Below are 19,910 nucleotides of genomic sequence, written 5' to 3'. Positions count from 1 at the left end.
CCCAGTGAATATTTGCTTCCTGGGCTGGGGGGGGGGGGGCTTGTTTGTTTCCCTATCAGCCACAGCTGCAGTAGGTAGCGCTGCCCACCTGCAGGCTCAGGCGCCTGCACACACACACCACACACCACACACACACACACACACACACACACACACACACACACACTCCGGGGCTGTGTGCTGCAGGCTGAAGCAGCCTCCAGGACTTGGACCAGGTGTTTCCTGCACCTTACTCCTGCCTCCTTCTCATCATCCGGCCTCTGTCCATGTCCCATGTCTGTGATGTCCTCACACCACCATCTCTCCCTAGGCCCAGCTCTGACCAGCTCAGCAAAGACGGGGGCTGAGGGGCTCCTGGAGCCCAGAGGGGGCCCCAGGGCGAGGCAGAGCAGAGGCTGCAGCCTGGTGGGGGGCAGTGCCCTGGATGGCTGGGAACCAGCCGAGCTGGGAGGCAGGGTGGGGAACACACAAGCAGCAAATCGGGATTAACTTCTTGGTTTGGTTTTGAGCATCCAGTGAACAGCTTGCCAGGCACCCCAGTTCCAGATGTTCCTTCAAAGGCTCCCGGTCTGGGGAGGCCGGGAGCCCTGATTGCCCTTCAAAGCCTGCCAGCCGCTCCTCCCTTGGCTCGTGGGGTTGGGGGGGCTGCTCCCTCTGCCACCGGAGCACAACCCCGGCCCTCTGTACCACAGCCCCTACTTCCTGTGTGTGGGACCCCCCTCTGTGTGCCCATCCCTCCCCCAGAGAGACAAGGTATCACAGAGGAAGAACCAAAGGGCAGGACAGGGTCATGGGGCCGTCCACAGGGTCACACTGCTTGCCTGCGCCTATGGCTGTGCATCTCTTTCCGTGTCTGGGTCAGCTCTAGCTAGTTTGAGCCTCAAACTTTTGTCCCTGTCCTTGTGGAGCTCTTGGTGGGGGGGGGGGAGAGAGGAACACACAAGAAGCAGATGCACTGTCTGAGACAAAGTAAGGCTGGGAGGAGTTGTCAGGAGTCTCGGAGGGGCCACAGAAGGACCAGGGCACAGGCATAGGAGGGCAAGGTGGGGGAAGGCTGGGCCAGGTTGGCACCTACGCGGTGCTGAGTGCACACAGGAGCCTGCGTGTGCACACAGACCCCTCCATGCATGCACACAGACCACTGCACACACACTAAGGGAAAACATTGCTGTCTGAACACACACCCGTATGCACACACAGATGGGCACACTCAGCCATGTGTACAAGAGAACATCACAGACAACTCACCCCCACACACTTGCACCCCTGTGCACACACACACACTTCCAGGTGGATTCTGGCAGGAGACTGTTGGGGGAGGAACAGTGAGGCCAGGATGTAGGGGCACCCACCCTTCAAGTAGAGGAGGGGCCACCATGAGCCTTATGGTCCAGGACTCAGGGTGATGTATCCCCAACACTCTGTAGTCTCTGCTTCTCCTCCACTCCCACCAGGAGGCAGTGGTTTAGATGGGAATCTTCCATGCATCCCAGGGGTGGCCACCCCTGTCATCCCCACTCCTAGCTCAGCCTCTGACGGTTCTGAACAGCCCAGGCACCACCAGGAGGGGTCTGCTTTCCCCACAGGCCCTGGGGCTGGGTTGGGTCCAAGTGCAAGAAGTTGGCTGCCCCTGAGAACACCTGACCCTTCCTCTTCCTGCCCGTTCTGCTAGCCCACCCAGGTACTCAGGCCAGAAACTCCAAAGTCAACTGAACCCCTCCCCCACCTCAGCCTTTTATTCTGGGGTCCACACCACCACCTCTCAACACCATCTGGACACCATCTCAACCATGACAGGCCCCCACCCCCAGCATCCACCCAGCCACTGGCCTGGGGCTTGACAGAGCCTCTGGGGAAACCTCCCAGGTCCCCCCCACCAGACTGTGCCTTATCAAGAGTCCTGGGAAGCATTGCTGGAGCACATGCCACACACGTGGGATCCAAGGACCATACGTGTGCCACCAGACACTAGCAGAGCAGCCTGTGGCTTGGCCACCAGCCCTCTGTGGGGCACACACAGGTACACTGTGTTCTAGGCTGGGTCTCACCTCACACTTCCTAGCTGTGTGATTTGGGACAAGTGTAGTAACCTCCCTGTGCTTCAACGCTTCCCACTATGCAGGCTCCGTGCGTTAACACGTCAATGCGTCTAGGCGGGGAGCTCAGCCAGGTCAGCCTTCTGTGGTTATTTCTCCCTCTTGCTGAGGGATGGTGAGGAAGCCCTTTCCACTCTCTAGCTGGTCCCTGATCTGCCAGATATGAGAGAGGCAAGGCCTGATTTGGGGCTGCGGGGTTCTTCCACATGGTGTGGGCGTCATGGAGGGGTGATGTCATGGAGGGGGCAGGACGACGTCGCCCTCAGCGGGTGCTTCATTTGCCCCCCTTAGCCTTCCCTGTAGGGCCACAGACTCCGGGGCCGATATAGGCTATGGGTGGCGCGATCAGGGGCGCCAGTGCCATCACCCCATCCCGCCAAGCAGCTGCATGGTCCTGGGGCAGGAGACAACGAGTCCCGGGGTGGGGGGGAACTTGAGCACGGAGGGGGCTGGATGTCTCTGGGGCCTTGGCCGTAGGAAATGACCTAGCCGCACTCGCAGCAAGGTCCAGCGGCTCGTGCTTCCCTCCTGCCGGTTTCCTTTATCCGGTTGTTTTGCTCCGAATTCCCCCAGCTCAGTCTTCCCCTCCTCCATCACACCCCCTCCCTTGCCCGGACGGGAGTGGGAGGGGCACGCGGCTCTTTAGGGCCCCCAGTGGAGCCGCAGGAGTTCCCTCCTCGTGAGCCCGCGTCCAGCGTCCCGCGTCTGCCCCCTGCTGCCTCATCCCCTACTCCGGCCTGTCTTTCCCCTTCCCCACGAGGGCGCAGACCCCAGGCGACCCCCTCCCCCCGCCCAGAGCAGGCAAAGGAAAGCAGCAGGCCAGCAGCACCAGCTCCGTTTATTGAGGTCTCGGCGCCCTCCAGCCCCGCGTCCCCGGAGAGCCAGGCCGCGACAAGGAAAAACCTGAGCCGCCGCCTTCAGCGCACGAGGCCCGACCTCCGCGGGCCCCACTAGCTCGTCCCCCGCCGCCCACACCCCAGTGGTGGTAGGGGCAGGACCGGGCCTAAGGGGCGTGCCGGGGCGCAGCAGTACCGCGGGGCGGGGTCGGGTCTATGGGGCGGGACCTGTGCCACGGGGCCGGGCCGGGGCGTGGTGCGCTAGGAGCCGCCAGCTGCCGCCGCGCGCAGCGCGAACAGCTTCTCCCAGCAGGTGGCGACTGCGTCCAGGGCGCGCAGCAGCAGCCGCCTCCGGCCGCCGCGGCGCTGGGCAGGCGGTGTCTCCGGACGCCGCGGGCTCCGCTGTCAGGGGCGGAGCGGTCAGCCAGCGCACGGTCCGTCCCCGCCTGCCCGCCCGCTGCTCGCGTTCAGCCCCCGGGGAAGGGAGTCGCGCCCGAACGATGGGGAGACATTGGACAGGCGAATGGGGCCGGCCAGCAGGCACACCCACAGCAACACGCACCTGGCGCGGCGTCCAGCAGTGGCGCCGCATCACCGCCTCGGTGCGCACGGCCACCGTCCACGCTGCTTTCTCCAGGGCCCCGCGGCGGCGCCCGGACACCGCCCCGCGCAAGGTCCGACCAAGGGAAGTGATGGACAAGAGGATACTGTGCTCCTGGGGAGAGAAGCGAGGACAGCGGGTGGGCAGGGACGCTACCGTGAGGGCCCAAGCGAGGCGGCGGGCGGGCCCTCTTGTACCTTCTGGGCTCCACAGGAGGCCCCCGCCCGTTCCCGCCATAGGTTGTTGTGAGTGAAATGCAGGTGTCTGGCGCCCGTCGCCGTCCCCTCGGGCCTGGGCCCAATACGCCTCACCGCAGCCTGTAGGTCCTCAAAGATGACTGCGCGGTAGTGCCGGAGAACGTCGGGGACGCTACAAGCGCGGAGCCCTGCCCGGCCCGGCGTGACCCCCAGCAGTGCCAGCAGGAGGGCGCAGAGCGCGGGCGAGAGGGACACCTGGAGGGGACACTGGGTCAGGGCAGGCACTAGGTCTGCCGGGTGGGGATGGAGGTGCGGCCAGGGCTGCCCTCCATGTGCCCGCAGGCACTCTGCTCAGCCACAGGTAGGAGGCCTGCCTTGTTCCAACCTTACTACCAATGTCTCCATCCTGCATAGAGAACAACCTCCACTCCACAAAGTCCTAGGTGAGGAAAACCACTGGCCTATTTCAGGGAAGGACGGTGGCCCACAGACAAGACAAAATCTGGACCACAGGGTGCAGAATTGCAGGGTGGGGTGGTGGGAGGCCAGGGTGGAGGGCAGGAAGTGCCCACCCAGGACTGCCGGGCCAAGCAGGGCCAGCTTTCAGAAAGCCTCAGCTTGAGTCCCTGACCATATCTAAGGGTCCAATTAGCCGTCCTTGCTGTTCTGGGCACCACCCCCACAGGACTGAGCTCTCCTCTCACTGAACTCAGCCCACCCCCAACACAAGGGGCACGGGGAACAGAGGGGCTGTGAAGGGCTCTCCTCTGGGTCGCTCAGCTGATCCCCTAGGAACCCACTCCCCACAGTGGCCTGGCAGTCCTGCCCCTGGCTCTGCTATAACCCACCTCCCACCCACCCCCAACCCAGGAAGGACAGAGGAGAGGACTCAAGGCCCCAGGCCACACCCCATGGGAAGGGGAAGGCTTGGGGAACCCCCAGGGTGACAAGGGAGCGACAGCCCCACCAGACAAATCTTTCCACAGCCCCCAACCCCAGGAACAGGGGAGACAACACTCTTGGGAAGCCCCCCAAAGCTCACAATTCAGAGAACTGTGTGCCCCAGCCCCCAAACCTACCCTTGACCCCCCCCATACCACCCACCCTGCAGGCCCCAGCTGAGTCTGGAAATCAATCTTGTGAATCGAGACAGGAAGGACTCCATTCCAGCTTCTCACACTGTAGGGGCAATGAGCCTGCTGTCCCCAGGAGAGGGGACACAGAAATGCCACTGCCTGCCACAGGTCAGAGGTCACAATGAGCTGAGAACCTGCTGCTGGGCAGGGGGCCGGGCTGACAAGGGGTCCCAGGAAGGCACCCAGGACAAGGGCAGCCCGCTGCACCAGGAATCAGAAGGCCCTCCCTCCCTCCCCCTCACACTTCCAGGAAGGCCAGGGCGAGCGGACCCTGCCCGGGCTCCTCGGTGCTGGGAACCAACTGGGAATTTCCCACCGGGGCAGAGGGGGCAGCAGGCATCTGCGGGCCTTCTCGCTCCCAGCCACCCGTGCCCCTTGAGCCCCCTCCCCAGACCTGCTCACCATGGGCCCGTCAGGGGCAGGGTCCTCTGGCCACACACATGACCTGGATCCTAGACTGGGAGCTAGGGCCCGCCTGCCACTCCAAAGGGCCTTGGGGCTGGCCAATGGCTTCCCTGGTCGGCGGGCGACCGAGGCTTTTGAAGTTGGCTCTTCCGAACAGAAGTGGGGAGGAGGGAAGAAGAGGGAAGGAGGACAGAGAAGGAGGGGAGGAGGCGACGACTCCCAGCCCGCCCGCCCCCTCCCTCCTATCCAATCGCATCTTCAATTAACCTGACTCTGGAGGGTGGCAGCTGCCTGGGGTTCTCTCCCAGTCAGTCCCTGTGGATCTTGGCCTCAGGGCGGCCTGCTCTGGCAGGGGTGGGGGCGGCCCCAGGAGGCCTGTCTGTGCCCCCTCCCACCACGGGCTGCTCACAGGCACAGAATGTGGGGGCCCCTAGCCTCCGAGGTGGGACATCAAAACCAGGTGAACAGGACCTGACTCCACCCCTGCCCCATTGGCGTGGGTCCTGCCCCAGCAGCTCCCCTGAGGCGGGACTTCCCGAGTGCATTCCCCACTCCTGGGCTCCCAGGCGTCTGGAGCCCCTCTGCCCTTCAAGGACAGCTCCAGCATGAAAAGACCCTGCGGGGCCTCCTGTGCCGGGGAGGGCTGTGCCCTTGGACAAATAGGGCCTACCCCAGTATAGTGCGTCCCACAGACCAGACAGTCCCAGGGAGCTGGCCTCAAGTGCCCAGGGTCTAAGGTGCAGGGTCGCAGCCTTGAAACGGTGCAGGGGGCAGGAGTTGGGCGACAGAGAAGGATGCCTCAGATCAGGCCTCTGGAGCACACTTGCCTTTACCCTGGGGTACAAAACTCGCAGTTCAAGAAAGGAAGAAACATTGGGGGTTCAGTCTATCTCAAAGCGATGGGAAACAATAATTCTCTCACAGATCAGAAGACCCAGGAAGGACATTCAACAGCTCCGAGATTCCCCCAGGCCCTGCTGAAGCCCTTATCCCTGACACGCACAGGGCCTTAGTCTTGGCACAGTCTGGGCCTGTTTCTACATTTGTAAAGACCACAGCAATGGCTTTCAAGTTTTAGAAGCTGCAGGACCACTCTTCAAGGAAAATGCAAAGGACCCCAATGGCTCCGGACCACCAGCAGTCCAGACCTCACACAGGCCAATGTCTCCTGCAATTCCCATGCATCCACACACCCAGCAGGCCCCTGGCGGCGCCAGGTGAGAACAGAGATCTGGACCTCATGGATAGCATGAGGGGAGGGCTCCTCTAGGGATGGCCAGCTCAGGCCCTGCACACAGGGGCTCAGTGCAGACTGACGACCACCAGCACTAGCCTTGGGCTACCCATGCCCTTGGTCTGAAGCCTGCGCCCTGGGCTAGGCCCCCTGAGGCACTACAGGGTCCTACTTGCTCTTCTCAGGCTGCGGAGGCCCTAGGGGTGGTGGGGGCGGGGCCGGGTCTATGGCTGTCACGCTGTCACACATCCATCCTAGCAAGTGAAAAATGGAGAAGTCTCCCAGGTAGCACATTTTCCAATCTACAGAAGAGGACAGTTAAAATGTCCTCAAAATGAAATTGCTGATTATAAACTAGGAAGAATAAAATTTACCTGCAAAGGCGGGAAAGTCTGTTCTTGGTTACATATTCATTGGAGATGTGCCTCGGACTCCCTGGCAGAGGCAGGCTCTGCTGCTGGCTGCAGACTCCCAGGAGCCCCACTGTCCTGGGCTGTGCTGCATTGGGGGGCACCACCCCCCTACCCCAGGGAGCTCCTGCTTCAGTCTTCTCACAGCACAACCCTGTGCAGCTGCAAACACTCCTGGATGCTGGGTGCCTCCCCTCACACCCCTTGATGCAGGAGGAACTAGCAAGCCCTCCAAGTGGGACACAGGGAACGTTCACTGAGAAGCCACACACCGGCTGTGCCCCCAAGCAGCCGTCACCAGCCTCAGGTGATGGAGACCTTCTCCATGAGCCTTGGGCACTGCGGAGCCGCCATGCCGTTTTCTCTGCAAAAGGTTTTTTGAAGCCAAGAACTACTAGCGGCCCTGCCCGGCACAGCCAGCGGTGAAGCTCTTGGACCCTTTGTGTGTCCTCCTTGTCCTACCTGCAGAGGTGCAGCAAAACAACGGCGCGGCTGAGTGAGGTGGTGACGCGCACGCCAAAGAGGTCCAGGAAAGACGCGTCGGTCATGAAATTAAAAATATTTAATGGGCAAGCAGAACAGAGCCCCCCATCCCAGGTGCTGCCTGCGGAGCCACACAAGCCCCTAGTGCGGCCTGCAGCCCTGCAGCGGCTGTCCCCGTGGGGCAGTCTGGCCTCTAGAAGGTGTTCCTGATGCGGGCGGCCACCAGCACGAGCACCTCCCCAATCTTCTTCTGCCAGTTGGCGATGTCCTTGGACACGGCGCACCAGAGCTCGCCATGCCGCGGCTCCGCGTTCTCGCAGCGCTTCCTCACCTCCTCCTGCTGCTCCTGGGGACACACAGCTGCTTTAGCAGGGCGCCCCCCCCACCCCCGCTGATGGAGGGGAGCAAGTCCCGGAAGCACCTGGAACCTCCAAGCAAAGCTGTCTTTTAGGCATGCTGCTCAAGACAGCCTCTTCCAGCAGAGCACAGAGCCTCCACACCCATTCTGGGGCGCGTGGACCCCCTTCTAGCAGAACAGAGCCCTCCCATTCTGGGAACCATGAACCCCATTCCAGTGGAGCATAGAACCCCCTGTTCTGGGGAGTGTGGACCCGTTTCAGCAGAGCATGGAACTCCCCCATTCTGGGGAGCATAGACCCCCTTCCAGTGGAGCACAGAGCCCCTCCATCCCAGGGGGTGCAGCACCCCCCACACTGGACTGCCAGTCTCCAGGCCTCAACACACAGGTCCCAAGTCTGCATCTCACTCAGAAGGGCCTGAGTCCACCTTCCGTGAGCTGACACCCAGATAGGATAGAAGCGTCCAGAAGCTGCTGGTGACACAGGCAACTTGAGGGGTAAGGAACCAAAGGCTGACGTGATCTGACATGAACTGATGAGCTGGTCCTGGGGGTCCACACCCCAGACTGTCACCTATGGGATGATACCCCCAGACTAACCTGCACGTCCAGAATGTCTCCTATAACCACCCCACCCCACCCCTACAAAGGGCCCGAAAGCAGAGGAACAGCTGCTGTGCTTGGTGGAGCATCTCACCTCTGTGCCGTGCTGCAGCTCAAACTTGTAGAAGAATGCCCAGGCATCCCCCAGGTCCGAGTCGATCTTCACGGTGCGGTGGAACCACTCCCTGGCCTTGGTGATCTTCCGTTCGCTCCAGAACAGCCTGTTCCAGGAGAAGGTAGGCCACAGTGAGCCTGGTCACCACGGCTGCTGACCCAAGGGGGCACAAATGCAGATGAGGTGCAGCCGCCGGGGTCACGGCTCCCTGCTGCTCCAGCCACAGGGCATGTTTGTGGCTCGAACAGCGAGTCGGAGTGACTCCACGTCGTGAGCTCTGTCCACCAGACTCCCTAGGCTCCCACATGAGGGTACAGCCTTCACCACCAGGCATGGGGCCTGTACTACCAACACCGCCAGATGACTAACGTTGGGGGCACTCCAACTGCATCTTAAAACAGAAACCCACAGAACGAGATTTCCAAACTCCTTTAAGGTATTATATTCCCCTGGGTCATATATAAAGATACAGAGCTAAACCTGACAAGAAGTTTCATCCTGCTGGCCAGCTTTAGGAGTGCTGCCTGAGTGGGTCCAGCCTCCCATCAGCACGGTGACTTGGCACCAGGGGTGGGCCAGGGCCTCCACTGCAACTGGCCCAGGGCAGAGGGGCCAGGCCAGCCAGATCCCAGGAGCGGGAGGCCAGCCTGGGAGAACACTCACCCTGGACACGAGTCTGGCTGGGCCCGGTAGGCTCCAACTCAGGGCCCCCATAAGAGTCCTCCCCATAGGATGGCAGGACAGTACAGTGGGCGGTACCCACAGGCCTGTGGATCTGTCTGGGCTGCCTGCACACGCCCAGCTGTGCCCGCTTCGCCCTGAGGCCCCAGAGTTTGCACTGATAGCCTGATTGCTTTTTAAGCCTGTGGCAGTCTTAATTGATCAGCATTAGATAAACTGTGATTTGAAGGGCACAACCCTGATAGCAAACTCAGAACGTGGGCCTGGGAGCGGCCAGAAGGGGTGTTTGCTTTAGCAAAGCCTTTTACGAGACTTTATGGCTGCCCTATCAGAGCCTCAGACATAAACATCTCTCTGGGAGATGGAAGCAAAAGGGCAGGATGAGCCAGGCCCACAGGGAGCCTCCCTGCCCTCCCATGTCTGCCCTCCACCCCTACAGCTGGAGTGGGCCAGGGCAGCCTCACCAGACCACCTGGAGACCATGGTCAACGGGAGAGCTCTGTGGAAAAAAGACGAAGGGGTGGAAAACCGGCTACCTCTTCACTTGGCCACTTGGGCAAAGGCAGGTGGAGACCAGACTCCTGGTCAGGCAGAACACAGGAGGGGAGGGGCCTCCAGCCTGGCACCTGGGGCCAAAGGCACCACTGATCTAGTGTGTCCCGGCCTCAGTCCTGGGCAGCAGACATGCCCTGGCCAGGTCTCAGTCCTGCGCAGAAGCTCTGGAGCCCCGGGGAGAGGCCTGAAGCGTTCTCATTGATGGTCCTTCATACTCTCTCCTGCCCACCTTGTGGTCACCCTGCCCTGGCCCTTCACCGAGGCCTGGTTTTCCCAGGCTGTCCTTTTTCCAGTAGTTCAGATAGGCCCTCAAGGCCCACACCCTGGCCAGTCTCAGCTCACCCTCCCCTGGCTCCCTGCCAAGAACGGCACTCCTGCCCAGGCTGTGCATTCCAGTGCCAGTGCATGTATAAGCACTGTTGGCCCTCCAAAGTCCCGCTTGAGTTGTCCCTAAGGGAGCCCTCCTGACCCCGACCCTTGGTCGACACAGGCTCTGTGGCCCCAATAGCACCTCGTGTGTCAGCACTGGCCCAGGGCCCCGCTACACGTGTCTCAGCACCCAGACATGAGGGGGGAGCACTCAAGGTCCTGGATGTTCCGAGGGAACAGAAATGTGGATGCAATCAGGCCTCCTGCCCCAGCACAAGGAAAGCCACAGCCCCCGCCACTCCTAAGTTCTGTCGGGACCAAAGCCAGCCACCTAGGCCATGCTAGGTACAACCTAAGAAGCAGCAGGGCAGAGTGAGCTGGCCCATCCCAAGAAGCCCTGGTGGGGCGGGTTGGGGCGGCACATGCCCACAGGTCACGTGGCAGCCTCGCCTGGACAGCAGCAGTCAGTCGGACAAGCCCCAAGGAAGCGGATGCTCCCCATGGCCTGAAGTGGCCAGCCCCACCCCAGAGACAAGGTGGCACCACTCAATACGCGCCTGCCTCCAGCCCATCCAAGCAGGAGGATGTTGTTCCAAGCCCTGGAGACCCCGTTTCTACCTGTACTCACTTGGCCACGGCCAGGAGCACGTGTGGGTCATGCTCACACTTCTTCAGAGCATCCACACTCTTGGTCTTCCTCTGGGGTCGGGCCTCGAGGAAAACTGCTTCTGACCAGAGGATGCCTGAGGGTCAGACAAAGGCTGAACTTGAGAAAATTCCTGTTGGCAAGACCAGGTGCCCAGGAGGGTGTGTGCAGACCTCACCTAAAGGCCCACTTTTGCTCACAGAGCCAGCCCAGGGCCCTGCCCCCCCGCTATGCAATCGCTTCATGCCTTAGGTTTAGCCTAACAAATCACCAGAAACGATACTAAGCATTTCCACGTAAAGATACTGATTTTGAAGGAACAGCAGATCTAAAAGCTGGAAGACAACCCAGAGATCCAATACCAACCAAGAGATGGGTGGTACATTTTTGGCAAATCCACAGAAGATAATTTTGTGAAGCCATTAAAATTTACATTTTGGAAATTTAATGATACATTTTTACAACGGTTTCAGTTTAAAACTCACAATATGACTTTAATTTTTTCCTGTAATGCAGGCTGCAGATAGTGAGTTCTGAGTAGTGGGGTCACTGGTGGTTTTTATTTCCTTCTTTTAACTTCCCCCAACCTGTCTACGCTATGCTTGCATTACTTACAGACCTGGGGTGAAAAGTAAAACAAACTGTAAAAGAAAAGAAACTGCAGCATTTCAGAATTTGAAATCGATCTCCTCCACCTTGAAACTCAGAATCTAGACCAAGCAGAGATGAGCCTTCCGGCTGAAGCAATTCACACAAAGAAAACGTTGCTTGGAATAAAGTCTGTTTGAGCTCACCTGAGTGGGGGCACTCCTGCAGTGCCTTCGCCATGAGCGTGTTGGCAATGTTCTTCAGCCCCGCCCGGTACTCCAGCCGCACGGATTCCAACCTGAGGAGAAAGGCCAGATCGCAAGGTCCCCCATGTGCCTGGTGAGTGTTCTGGCAACTTCTGGAAAGCTCTATCTGCGAGGGCTTCAGCCTCGGTGGGCGACAATAGCTGGAGTTCCAGCCTGCAAAGCCCGCCCACCTGAGTACCAGCCCAGTGCTGCAGTCACAACACAGCCACGCCCCAATCAAGTGAGTTCCTGAGTGCAGCGCCCAGAAACCACCGTCCTCCCACCTCTGCAGTGTCTGCCTCACTCCAGCCCAACCACAAGTACTCACAGGGTCTACAGACAAGACGCCCTGAGATGCCTGCACTCGTGCTTTGCCCATTCCCTGTGTGCCCACCCCTGTGCTCTGTGCATCCTCATGGGAACACAGATCAAAGACAACAAACCATCAGCGGGCCCTCCAAGTGCCAGCCAGAAGGACAGGGACTGAGAGCTAAGGCGTTGGCCCAGGACTCACCACAGGCCAGGGTTCTTTGGGTTCTTTAGACGAGACTTCTCCAGGATAGCTCTTGCTCTGGTCAGCTGCCCAACCTTCTCCTCCAGCCGGGAAAGCAAAAGCCACAGGGGTGTGGAGTGGGGACATTTCTTTAACTGTGGCCAAAAAACAAATGTGAACGATGGCTCTCGAGGGTCTTGCACAGGACGTGACAGAGCCATGACATGCTTCTCAAGTCGCCATGTTCGCTGGGCCACGTGACGGTCACGTACATGACAATGCGTGCGTGTGCACGTAACGTGCGCGCAAATCACCCTGAATCTCACGCTGCACTTGCCCTGAACACCGTGTGTGCAGCATGCACTGAGCAAGAGCCAGGGCCCGAGTCACTGACCACAGCCCTCCAGTTCGCATCCACGCCAGGGGCACTAGCTGTAGGCAACCCCTTCAGGCTCATCCTCTGGCTGTAAGCACCCCTCTGGGCTCACCCTCTGGCTAGAAGCACCCCTCTGGGCTCACCCCCTGGCTGTAGGCCCCTGTCCCCCAGGCTCACCGCCTGGCTGTAGGCCCCCCGGGCTTACCCCGTGGCTGTAGGCCCCCCCGGGCTCATCCCCTGGCTGTAGGCTCCCCCGGGCTCACCCCCTGGCTGTAGGCCCCCCCGGGCTCATCCCCTGGCTGTAGGCTCCCCCGGGCTCACCCCCTGGCTGTAGGCCCCCCGGGCCTTGTCCGTCAGCTCCTGCTGCTCCTCAATTTGTCCCTTCATCATCCACAGCTTGGCAAAGTCCTCGTAGTGCCTCAGGGCCTCCTCGCACAGCTCCTGGGCAGCAGCAATGTTCCCCAGCACCCACTCCAGCTTCACAGACTTCATGAACACCTGTTGAGGCAAATACAACATCACGGCCGCTTGCACCTGCCCAGAGTTATGGCACCCACCACGAGCTCTCCTGTCCTTGTTGGACACATAAGCTCTGCCCCCATGGGCATGCAGCCCCCCAGGATCTGGTCCTGGGACCCAGCAGCTCTGCCCTTCCCCCACAAACACACACACACAGCCCCTGGGTCCCAGCTCACTCGGGCTGTGGGCGCACTGCTCCGCGCCTTGGCCAGTAGCCTCCGGGCCCGCTCATACTCGTTGTTCTCTGACTCCAGCTTCACGGCTGCCAGCCAGATCTCCTCACTGTTGGGGTTGGCCTGCAAGGAACACAGTGGTAGAAGGCTTGGGACTGGAAGGAACTGACCAGATCAACCAACCCAAGAGCGGTACCAGGCCGAGCCTGCCTCGTCCTGGCAGATGGGTCCGGCCCCAAGCACTTCTAGGTCATAGGCCAAGGAACAGACTCCAGCTAGGAACCCAGACTCACCTGGAAGACACTCCATGTTCGTGCCACTGCAAGTGAGGCCTCAGCAGGAGCTGCTCCACCCCAGACGTGCAGACCCACCCCCCAGCCGGTGACCTGGGTATCACAGCAGTGTGCGGGGTGCCAAGGCTGCACAGAGCCATAGAGGGTGCAGGGCCCAGGGACACTGCCCACCCACAGTCCTCTGAGTAGCAGCCCCAGGATGGAAGCCAAATGACAGCCTACAGGCAGGAGCAGCAGCCACTGGCCACTCACCAGCCACCCATGTGTGGTCAGCAACCTCACAGCCCCACAGGGCCGCCCAGAGTGACAGCCCTAGGCTTGATGTACCATGGACCAGGGCTGGGCTGCCAGACACCAGGGAGTGGTGCTAGGAGTGCTCAGAGGTGACAGCGGGCCAGCTCAAGCTCTCACAACCAGGTGCACACGGTCAGACCCAGGCTTGCCCCCACCCTTAGCGCTCAGGCAAGAAGGCTGGACTTTATTTTACTAGCCTGGGTCATAACAACATGATGCCATTCACACAACACTCTACAGTTTATAACATCTGTGTGGTCATGAAATACCAGGGTATGAACAAAACAGTAAGGTAAGAGCTGCGTGCCTCATGGCCCCGGGCGTCACACAGCCAGGCTGGGACCGCTATGGCATACCTGGGGCTGGCCCTCACCAGGCAGCCCGCACAGGACCCTGAAGCGCATTCTGGGCTCAGGACTGAGGGAAAGGCCTCGAGGGACTGTTTTACAATGCATGGCGTCGACCTGTGTTCCAGCTAGGCCCAGGACCACCTTACTCCTCACGTAGGGACAAGCAGTGGGAGTGCCCAGGGTCAGCAGGCACACACCCCCTCATGGCCTGCCTCCACTCACCCACCTGGAAGGCCAGAGCCAGGATGCTTCTTGCGGCAGGCACATCTCCCGCCAGCCACTTGGACTTGGCGCCCATGAGCCACAGCACCTCGGCCTTGGGGCAGTGGGCCACGGCCCTCTGCAGGAGCGCCTCCAGGGACTCCCTGCAAGCAGAGGGTGCCGTTAGCGGGGCCATAAAGCGCCGGCACTCACAGCAGCACAGGGCTGTAAAGACAGTTACTGCTCCAAAGTCCGGCACCATAAATGATTTATCGGTTTTATGATGGGGAGAGTGTGGGGAAATCTCCTCTCTCCATAAAAGCCCTGAAATCAACTTCTGGGCGGGTTCTACAAAGCAGCCTATTGTTCACATACTGCAGACTGACGGCAGAGCGCCACAAGGGACCTCACAGCCTGAGTCTGGGGTGGGCCACAGGATGTGCCTGCTGCTGGTGGAGGTCATGGTCCAAGCCTACTCTTCTGGTTTTGGAGGGGAACTGTCTCGTGAGGAGATGTCATTTCAGGTCACTGAGCAAGAATATCAGGCCCCACAGAGGGCCACCTGGACCATGGGGCCCCAATGCCAATCCATCACTGGGCCCCCTGGGCTCTGTGTCTGCACAGGTTACATTCAGTCTCTTCTGGAGAAAGTATATCTGAGATAGCAATGCCATCCCCCGAGATAACCCAGCACAAAGCTCTGCCTGCCATCCAGTGAGGCTAAAAGGCCGGAGGGAGCAGGACCACTATGGTCCCCAGAAATGGAGGTGGAAACGCTGCACACAGCACCCAGGGGTCAAGGTCACCAGTGAGAGCCCACGTCCGTAAGGATGACACCCACACCTCGAGGGTCACATGGTGGGAGGGAAATGACAGTCATGCTTCAGGGGAGGTCACATGGGGGGTTAACAGCCAGCCATAAGGGTGGTTCATGGGGGAGGATATACTCATGTCCTGAGGGCAGGTCACGGTGGGGGCACATCCATGCCCTGAGGGGTGAGTCACAGGACGGACACACACACACTGTGATGGTGGGTTGGGGGGGCACACACCCACACTGTAAGGGTGGGTCAGGGGGGCTCACACCCACACCATGAGGGCAGGTCGGGGGGTGTACACCCACGCCCCGGGGGCAAGTCATGGGGGGCGTACACACCCATGCCGTGATGGCGGGTTGGTGGGGGTGCACACCCATGCTACAAGAGCAAGTCAGGGGGGCGAACAACCACGCCATAAGTGCAGGTTGGGGGGGTGCACACACATGCCATGACGGTGGATCAGGGAGGCACACGCCTACGGCGAGAGGGCGGGTATTGGGGAACACACACAGCCATGTTGTGAGAGTGGGTCACGGGGGTGGCGGGCACACAACCACAGCCCGAACAAGTGGGCTGCCCCTTGCTGTTCTCGGGGCTGCCCTTGGGAATCCTTAGTGTGAGCACTCACACTAGGAAGCAGCTGCCACCTCAGAACCCTCCAAGGAGTTCATGCTAAAACGAACACCAAACCACCTGGCGGTGGGGGAGAAAGGCACTTCAGGGACCTGTGGAAAGATCCCCTCAAAAGATTAGGACTGAACAACCTCATTACAGAAAAGAGCCAAGGGCTCAATGTTTCAGAGACAGCCACAGGGAGCGCGCAGGCGGGTGAGTGTGCACAGGAGGTGAGCAGGGCAAATGTGCATGGGGGCGAGTGTGTGAATATGCACAGGGGTGTGGGTGGGTGGGCAAGTGTGCAGCGGGGGAGGGAGGCCCTGGGGAGTTAGGCCTTCAGAACAAAATTGCAACACCTAATCTAATCAGCATTTGTAGCTCATAATACAGACCCAAAAGATTTTTCCAATTAAAGAACACAATTAAAGAAAATTGTCAAAGACCTCCTCGGAGCACAAAAACTAGCCAAAAACCAAAGCCAGCACAGCTAAAATGAAAAACATGCCTTCCCAACCCTAGCCCCACCCGCCCCTTGAGCCAGCAGGAGCCTCAGCAGTACAGGAGGCCAAGTCTCAGCCCCAGGCCAGTGACCAGCAGCAGGGAGGGTTCCCTGGGCCTCCGTTTTCTCAGCTGCAGAGCAGGGGCAACCCATCTCAGAAGGAGCTGTGCGTACTAGCCCAGCGCCATAAAATCTTCTGCTCTCCCAGCTCTGCCCCTCACCCTCGTAGCCTCGAAGAAGCCTGATCCCGAGTGGAGTCAGGAGCAGCTGGGGGCCCTGCCTACCTGGTGCCGTGGTTCTTCTCAAAGTAAGCTGCTCGCAGCCACACACTCTTCTTGCTCGGGAAGACATGCAGGGCGTAGGCATAGATAGCACGAGCACACTCCAGGGCACTGTGGGCCACGCACTAGGGGGGGAAGAGAAATGAAGCGGCAGCCCAGTGTGGCCAGGCACCCCACACCCTCTGGCAACCGCTAAGTGACAGCGCTGCTGTTCCTCAGCAGAGCTGGGAAAACACAGACCTATCCTCTTCTGGTCCTGTCTTCCACACACGAGTGAGCAGCTTTGCTCCCTGGCGAGCATGGAGCAGAAAAACTGGGCCCTGCTCACTGTGAAGAGGCTTTATGCACAGGTCTCGCCGCCGCCATCAAGGGCTCATACGAATATGCTCAGATGCAGGCCTCTCAGCTCCACACACGGGACGCTTGGTGGTACGTGGGTCTACTCTGACTACCTGACAGAAGCCCCTGCCCTCTGCGTTCACAGTCACCAAGACCCCTGCACCAAGATGTGCGCCTCAGGTCAGGGTGTGGGAAGACATGCTGTGGCCATGACATCCAGGGACGGGGGCTAAGGTGGGACTGAAGACTGTGAGTCACCCGTCTTGCACACCTGGGAGCACCCGTGCCTTTCCAGGAGGGACACTATCACCCTCTGTGCCCAAGCTGCCAAACGTGCGCACCCAGGAGCATCCATGCCTCCCCAGCAGGGATGCTGTCACCCTCTGTGCCCGAGGGCCACCTGACCACAGAAATAGGTGCTGTAGGGGTGTGACCAAGGCCTCCAACCCTTGTCCTCCTCTGTCAGCAGCCTCACTCTGACTCTTGGCCACCCCAGAACCAGAGGCCCCATCATGAGGTGCAGTGCCCTGGCCAGGAGCACCTGCAGGAGCAGGTTAAGCGAGAACAGAGACCTGCACCCCCAGCCAAGAAGCACTTTCCCTGCATCTTCCAGGCTCCGGCCCATGGAGGGCAAGGCCTGGAGGTCGGGCGCAAAGCCTCCTGGCCCCATTCTGGGACAGCACACTCTACTCAAGCAGAGGCCAAGATACAGGAGCCGTCCAGGGCTGCCGGCACAGGGCAGACCCCAATATCCATGGAGCACTCAGAACACGCTGCAAGCCCGAGCACAAGAGACACCACATCCACCGCAGCGTGACAGAGGGCTTGAGAGCCAGCCATGCTGATGCCAGAAGGTGCGAGAGAGACAACGGGTTGTCAAAGGCAGTAAGAGGCAAGAGTGTGACACTCTGTCCAGAAATAAATGCACCTGACAGCCAGGTGCTGGGACTCTCTTCCAACACGATGACCCCGAGAACATTTGCTTAGCTATTCTTCACTCTTCAGTGTTTTGAACGTCACATGATAAATAACAGTGCCTCTGCTCTGGTCACACCACGATGCGTGTGCAACAGAAAACGACACCGTGTGAGCATCACCAGAAATAGCGGCTACAATCCCACTGCTCAGACCAAGGTCCTGAGTCGACCCGATGTGGGCAGAGAGCACGTGTGTCACACACGTGAGAGGAATGGCTGCCACTGGAGAATTAAACCACTAACACGGGAGAGGCGTGATGCAAAAGAGCTCACAGCACCCACCAACTCAGTGAGGTTGCCGTCATCACACGGTCCTAACGCAAGAGTCGCCTGAGAGAAACAGGATCTACATGGGGTCTCACACTATCTCCCCACAGGAGCTTTACTCGTTATGAAGGGAAAACAGCGGGAAGTCTGGTGGTCAATCAGCACAAAGACCCCGTAAGCCTCCTGCTGGGACCAGGAGGGGGTCATGGTACCACTGCCAGGTTTGCTGGCTAAGAGGAGATGCCACACAAATCCCAATTGAGGAACACTACAAAACAGCTGGTCTGCACTCCTCAAACATGTCCAAGTCACAGGGATCAAAGGGGACCAAAAACAGCTGGCTGTGCGTGACCCTGGAAGCTCCTACACCACATAGGTTTTTGTTTTGGTAGACATTCAGTGAGACACCCGAGAACCTTGCATAAAGTCTGTGCGATACATGATCACGCTGCATCAATGCCATCTCCTGACTTTGGTACCTGTGTTGCAGCCGTGTGTGAGAACAGCCCTCCCTGGTCCAGGAAACATACAAGGACATACTCAGACTCAAAGGAGCAGCACACAGCAACCTACTCTTGACATCTGTGTCTGTGTGCACACGTGTGAGTGCTGCATGGTATGTGCGTGTGCATGCACACGTGTTGAGTGCTGTGTGGTGAGTGTGCATGTCTGCGCTCTTGAGTGCTGCATGGTATATGTGTGCACGTGTGTGTGCACATGTGAATGTGGTAAGTGTGGTGTGTGCACGTGTGCTGAGTGTGTGGTGTGCGCATGTGTGTATCAGTGTGTAAACGCATGTCTGCAGGTGTGCGTGTGCATGTGACTGTACTGGGTGTGGGTGTTTACACCTGCATGTTGTGCTTGTGTAGAGAACAATAACGCAAATGTGATAAAGGGGTAAACTTGAGGAAACTGGGTGAAGGGCATACGAGGCTTCTTGGTACCATTCTGTAATTTTTCTATTAAGTCTGAAGTTATTTCCAGATTCGAGGCTGAAAAAAGAGAGGGCCATGTCTGTGTTAAACATCTCAGACATGTTCTTCGATGTGAACCTAATAACTCCACCTCTGGAATCCCATTCTAAGGACGTAATCTCAAATAAGGCAGAAGTTTGGACACAGATTGTCTTCTGAAGTGTCACCTGTAACAGAGACAAGGGGTGGTGGGCCACCTGGGTGTCCAAGCACAGACAGCGAGACACCTGGTACCTGGTCCCTCCCGGGTGGCCTTGGTCACCTGCTGGGTGACTCTGTGCCGTGGCTCTTCAACCATCACACAAGAAAGAGTGCTGCTGAGGCCCAAGGGCAGCAGAGGTGAGAGCCAGGGCGTGTGGCTCAGGACCAGGCCCTCACTGTGCACACCACTGCTTACCATATAAACCAAGTTAACGAAAGCTATGCGTTCCTTATGCTGAACCACGTATAAAATGTGTGCAGCAGAAGAACTGAAATGCAGCCTGAGGTGGAGCCGCCTGTCCCACAAACTGCATCGGACACTCACACTGTCTGCATCCTCCATCCAGGTGTGCTTCCGGTCCTCCTCCTCGATCCCAATGCCGATCACAGCACGCATGACCGCCTGGCAGGTGGCCACACTGCCAGCCTTGTCACACTCCTCGGCGTCCTGGGGGAACACAACAACCTAGGAGCCTGAAGGCACCTGCCACTCCCTGCCGAAGATGTCCACCTGTCGCCAGGGGTTCAACGCACCACGGCCTTTAACTGCATGTGCGTGATGGCCTGTCAGGCTCGTCTGTGTCCGTCTATCTGTTAACTGATGTCTGTCTGTCCCTGTCACCCAGCACAGGCCTGGCATCAAAGTGCTTGATAAACACAGAATGAGCGAGTGACACTGCAT

The 19,910-nt window shown here is 59.3% G+C and overlaps 2 protein-coding genes across 3 annotated transcripts in view; both read right to left on the bottom strand.

Moving 5' to 3' along the window:
• Window positions 1-3,193: 3,193 nt before the first annotated feature.
• Window positions 3,194-7,463, bottom strand: C24H20orf204 (chromosome 24 C20orf204 homolog). Its single transcript, XM_064276449.1, has 5 exons — window positions 7,378-7,463; window positions 5,109-5,260; window positions 3,731-4,020; window positions 3,495-3,647; window positions 3,194-3,334 (listed from the first exon to the last, which is right to left on the bottom strand). Exons 1-5 carry the CDS (start codon window positions 7,461-7,463, stop codon window positions 3,194-3,196), a joined length of 822 nt encoding a protein of 273 aa, XP_064132519.1.
• The window catches only part of PRPF6 (pre-mRNA processing factor 6), a 38,055-nt gene continuing 25,604 nt past the window's right edge, over window positions 7,460-19,910 (bottom strand). The window contains exons 12-21 of one of the 2 annotated variants that reach the window (XM_003421759.4): window positions 19,554-19,676; window positions 16,474-16,595; window positions 14,283-14,421; window positions 13,123-13,242; window positions 12,749-12,925; window positions 12,073-12,206; window positions 11,520-11,611; window positions 10,708-10,822; window positions 8,454-8,580; window positions 7,460-7,744 (exon numbers count right to left, since the gene is read on the bottom strand). In XM_003421759.4, the coding sequence (XP_003421807.2) occupies window positions 7,592-7,744; window positions 8,454-8,580; window positions 10,708-10,822; window positions 11,520-11,611; window positions 12,073-12,206; window positions 12,749-12,925; window positions 13,123-13,242; window positions 14,283-14,421; window positions 16,474-16,595; window positions 19,554-19,676 (1,302 nt within the window). In that variant the 3' untranslated portion in view covers window positions 7,460-7,591. The other variant, XM_064276405.1, reaches the window with a different exon arrangement.

Source organism: Loxodonta africana, chromosome 24, assembly GCF_030014295.1.
Source record: "Loxodonta africana isolate mLoxAfr1 chromosome 24, mLoxAfr1.hap2, whole genome shotgun sequence".
Taxonomy (NCBI): Eukaryota; Metazoa; Chordata; class Mammalia; order Proboscidea; family Elephantidae; genus Loxodonta; species Loxodonta africana.
The sequence above is the reverse complement of the archived record's forward strand: the minus strand, read 5'-3'. Positions and strand labels throughout refer to the sequence as shown.

Bases quoted from the DNA above. Each gene is read 5' to 3' on its own strand.
- C24H20orf204 (XM_064276449.1), bottom strand. From the start codon at position 7,463: ATGACCGACGCGTCTTTCCTGGACCTCTTTGGCGTGCGCGTCACCACC. The intron at 4,021-5,108 runs GTGAGGGGGAGG...CCCACCCGGCAG, and splicing joins GCCCTGGCCTTCCTGGAAGT to ACCTAGTGCCTGCCCTGACC. The intron at 3,335-3,494 runs GTGCGTGTTGCT...CGCCCCTGACAG, and splicing joins ACTGCTGGACGCCGCGCCAG to CGGAGCCCGCGGCGTCCGGA.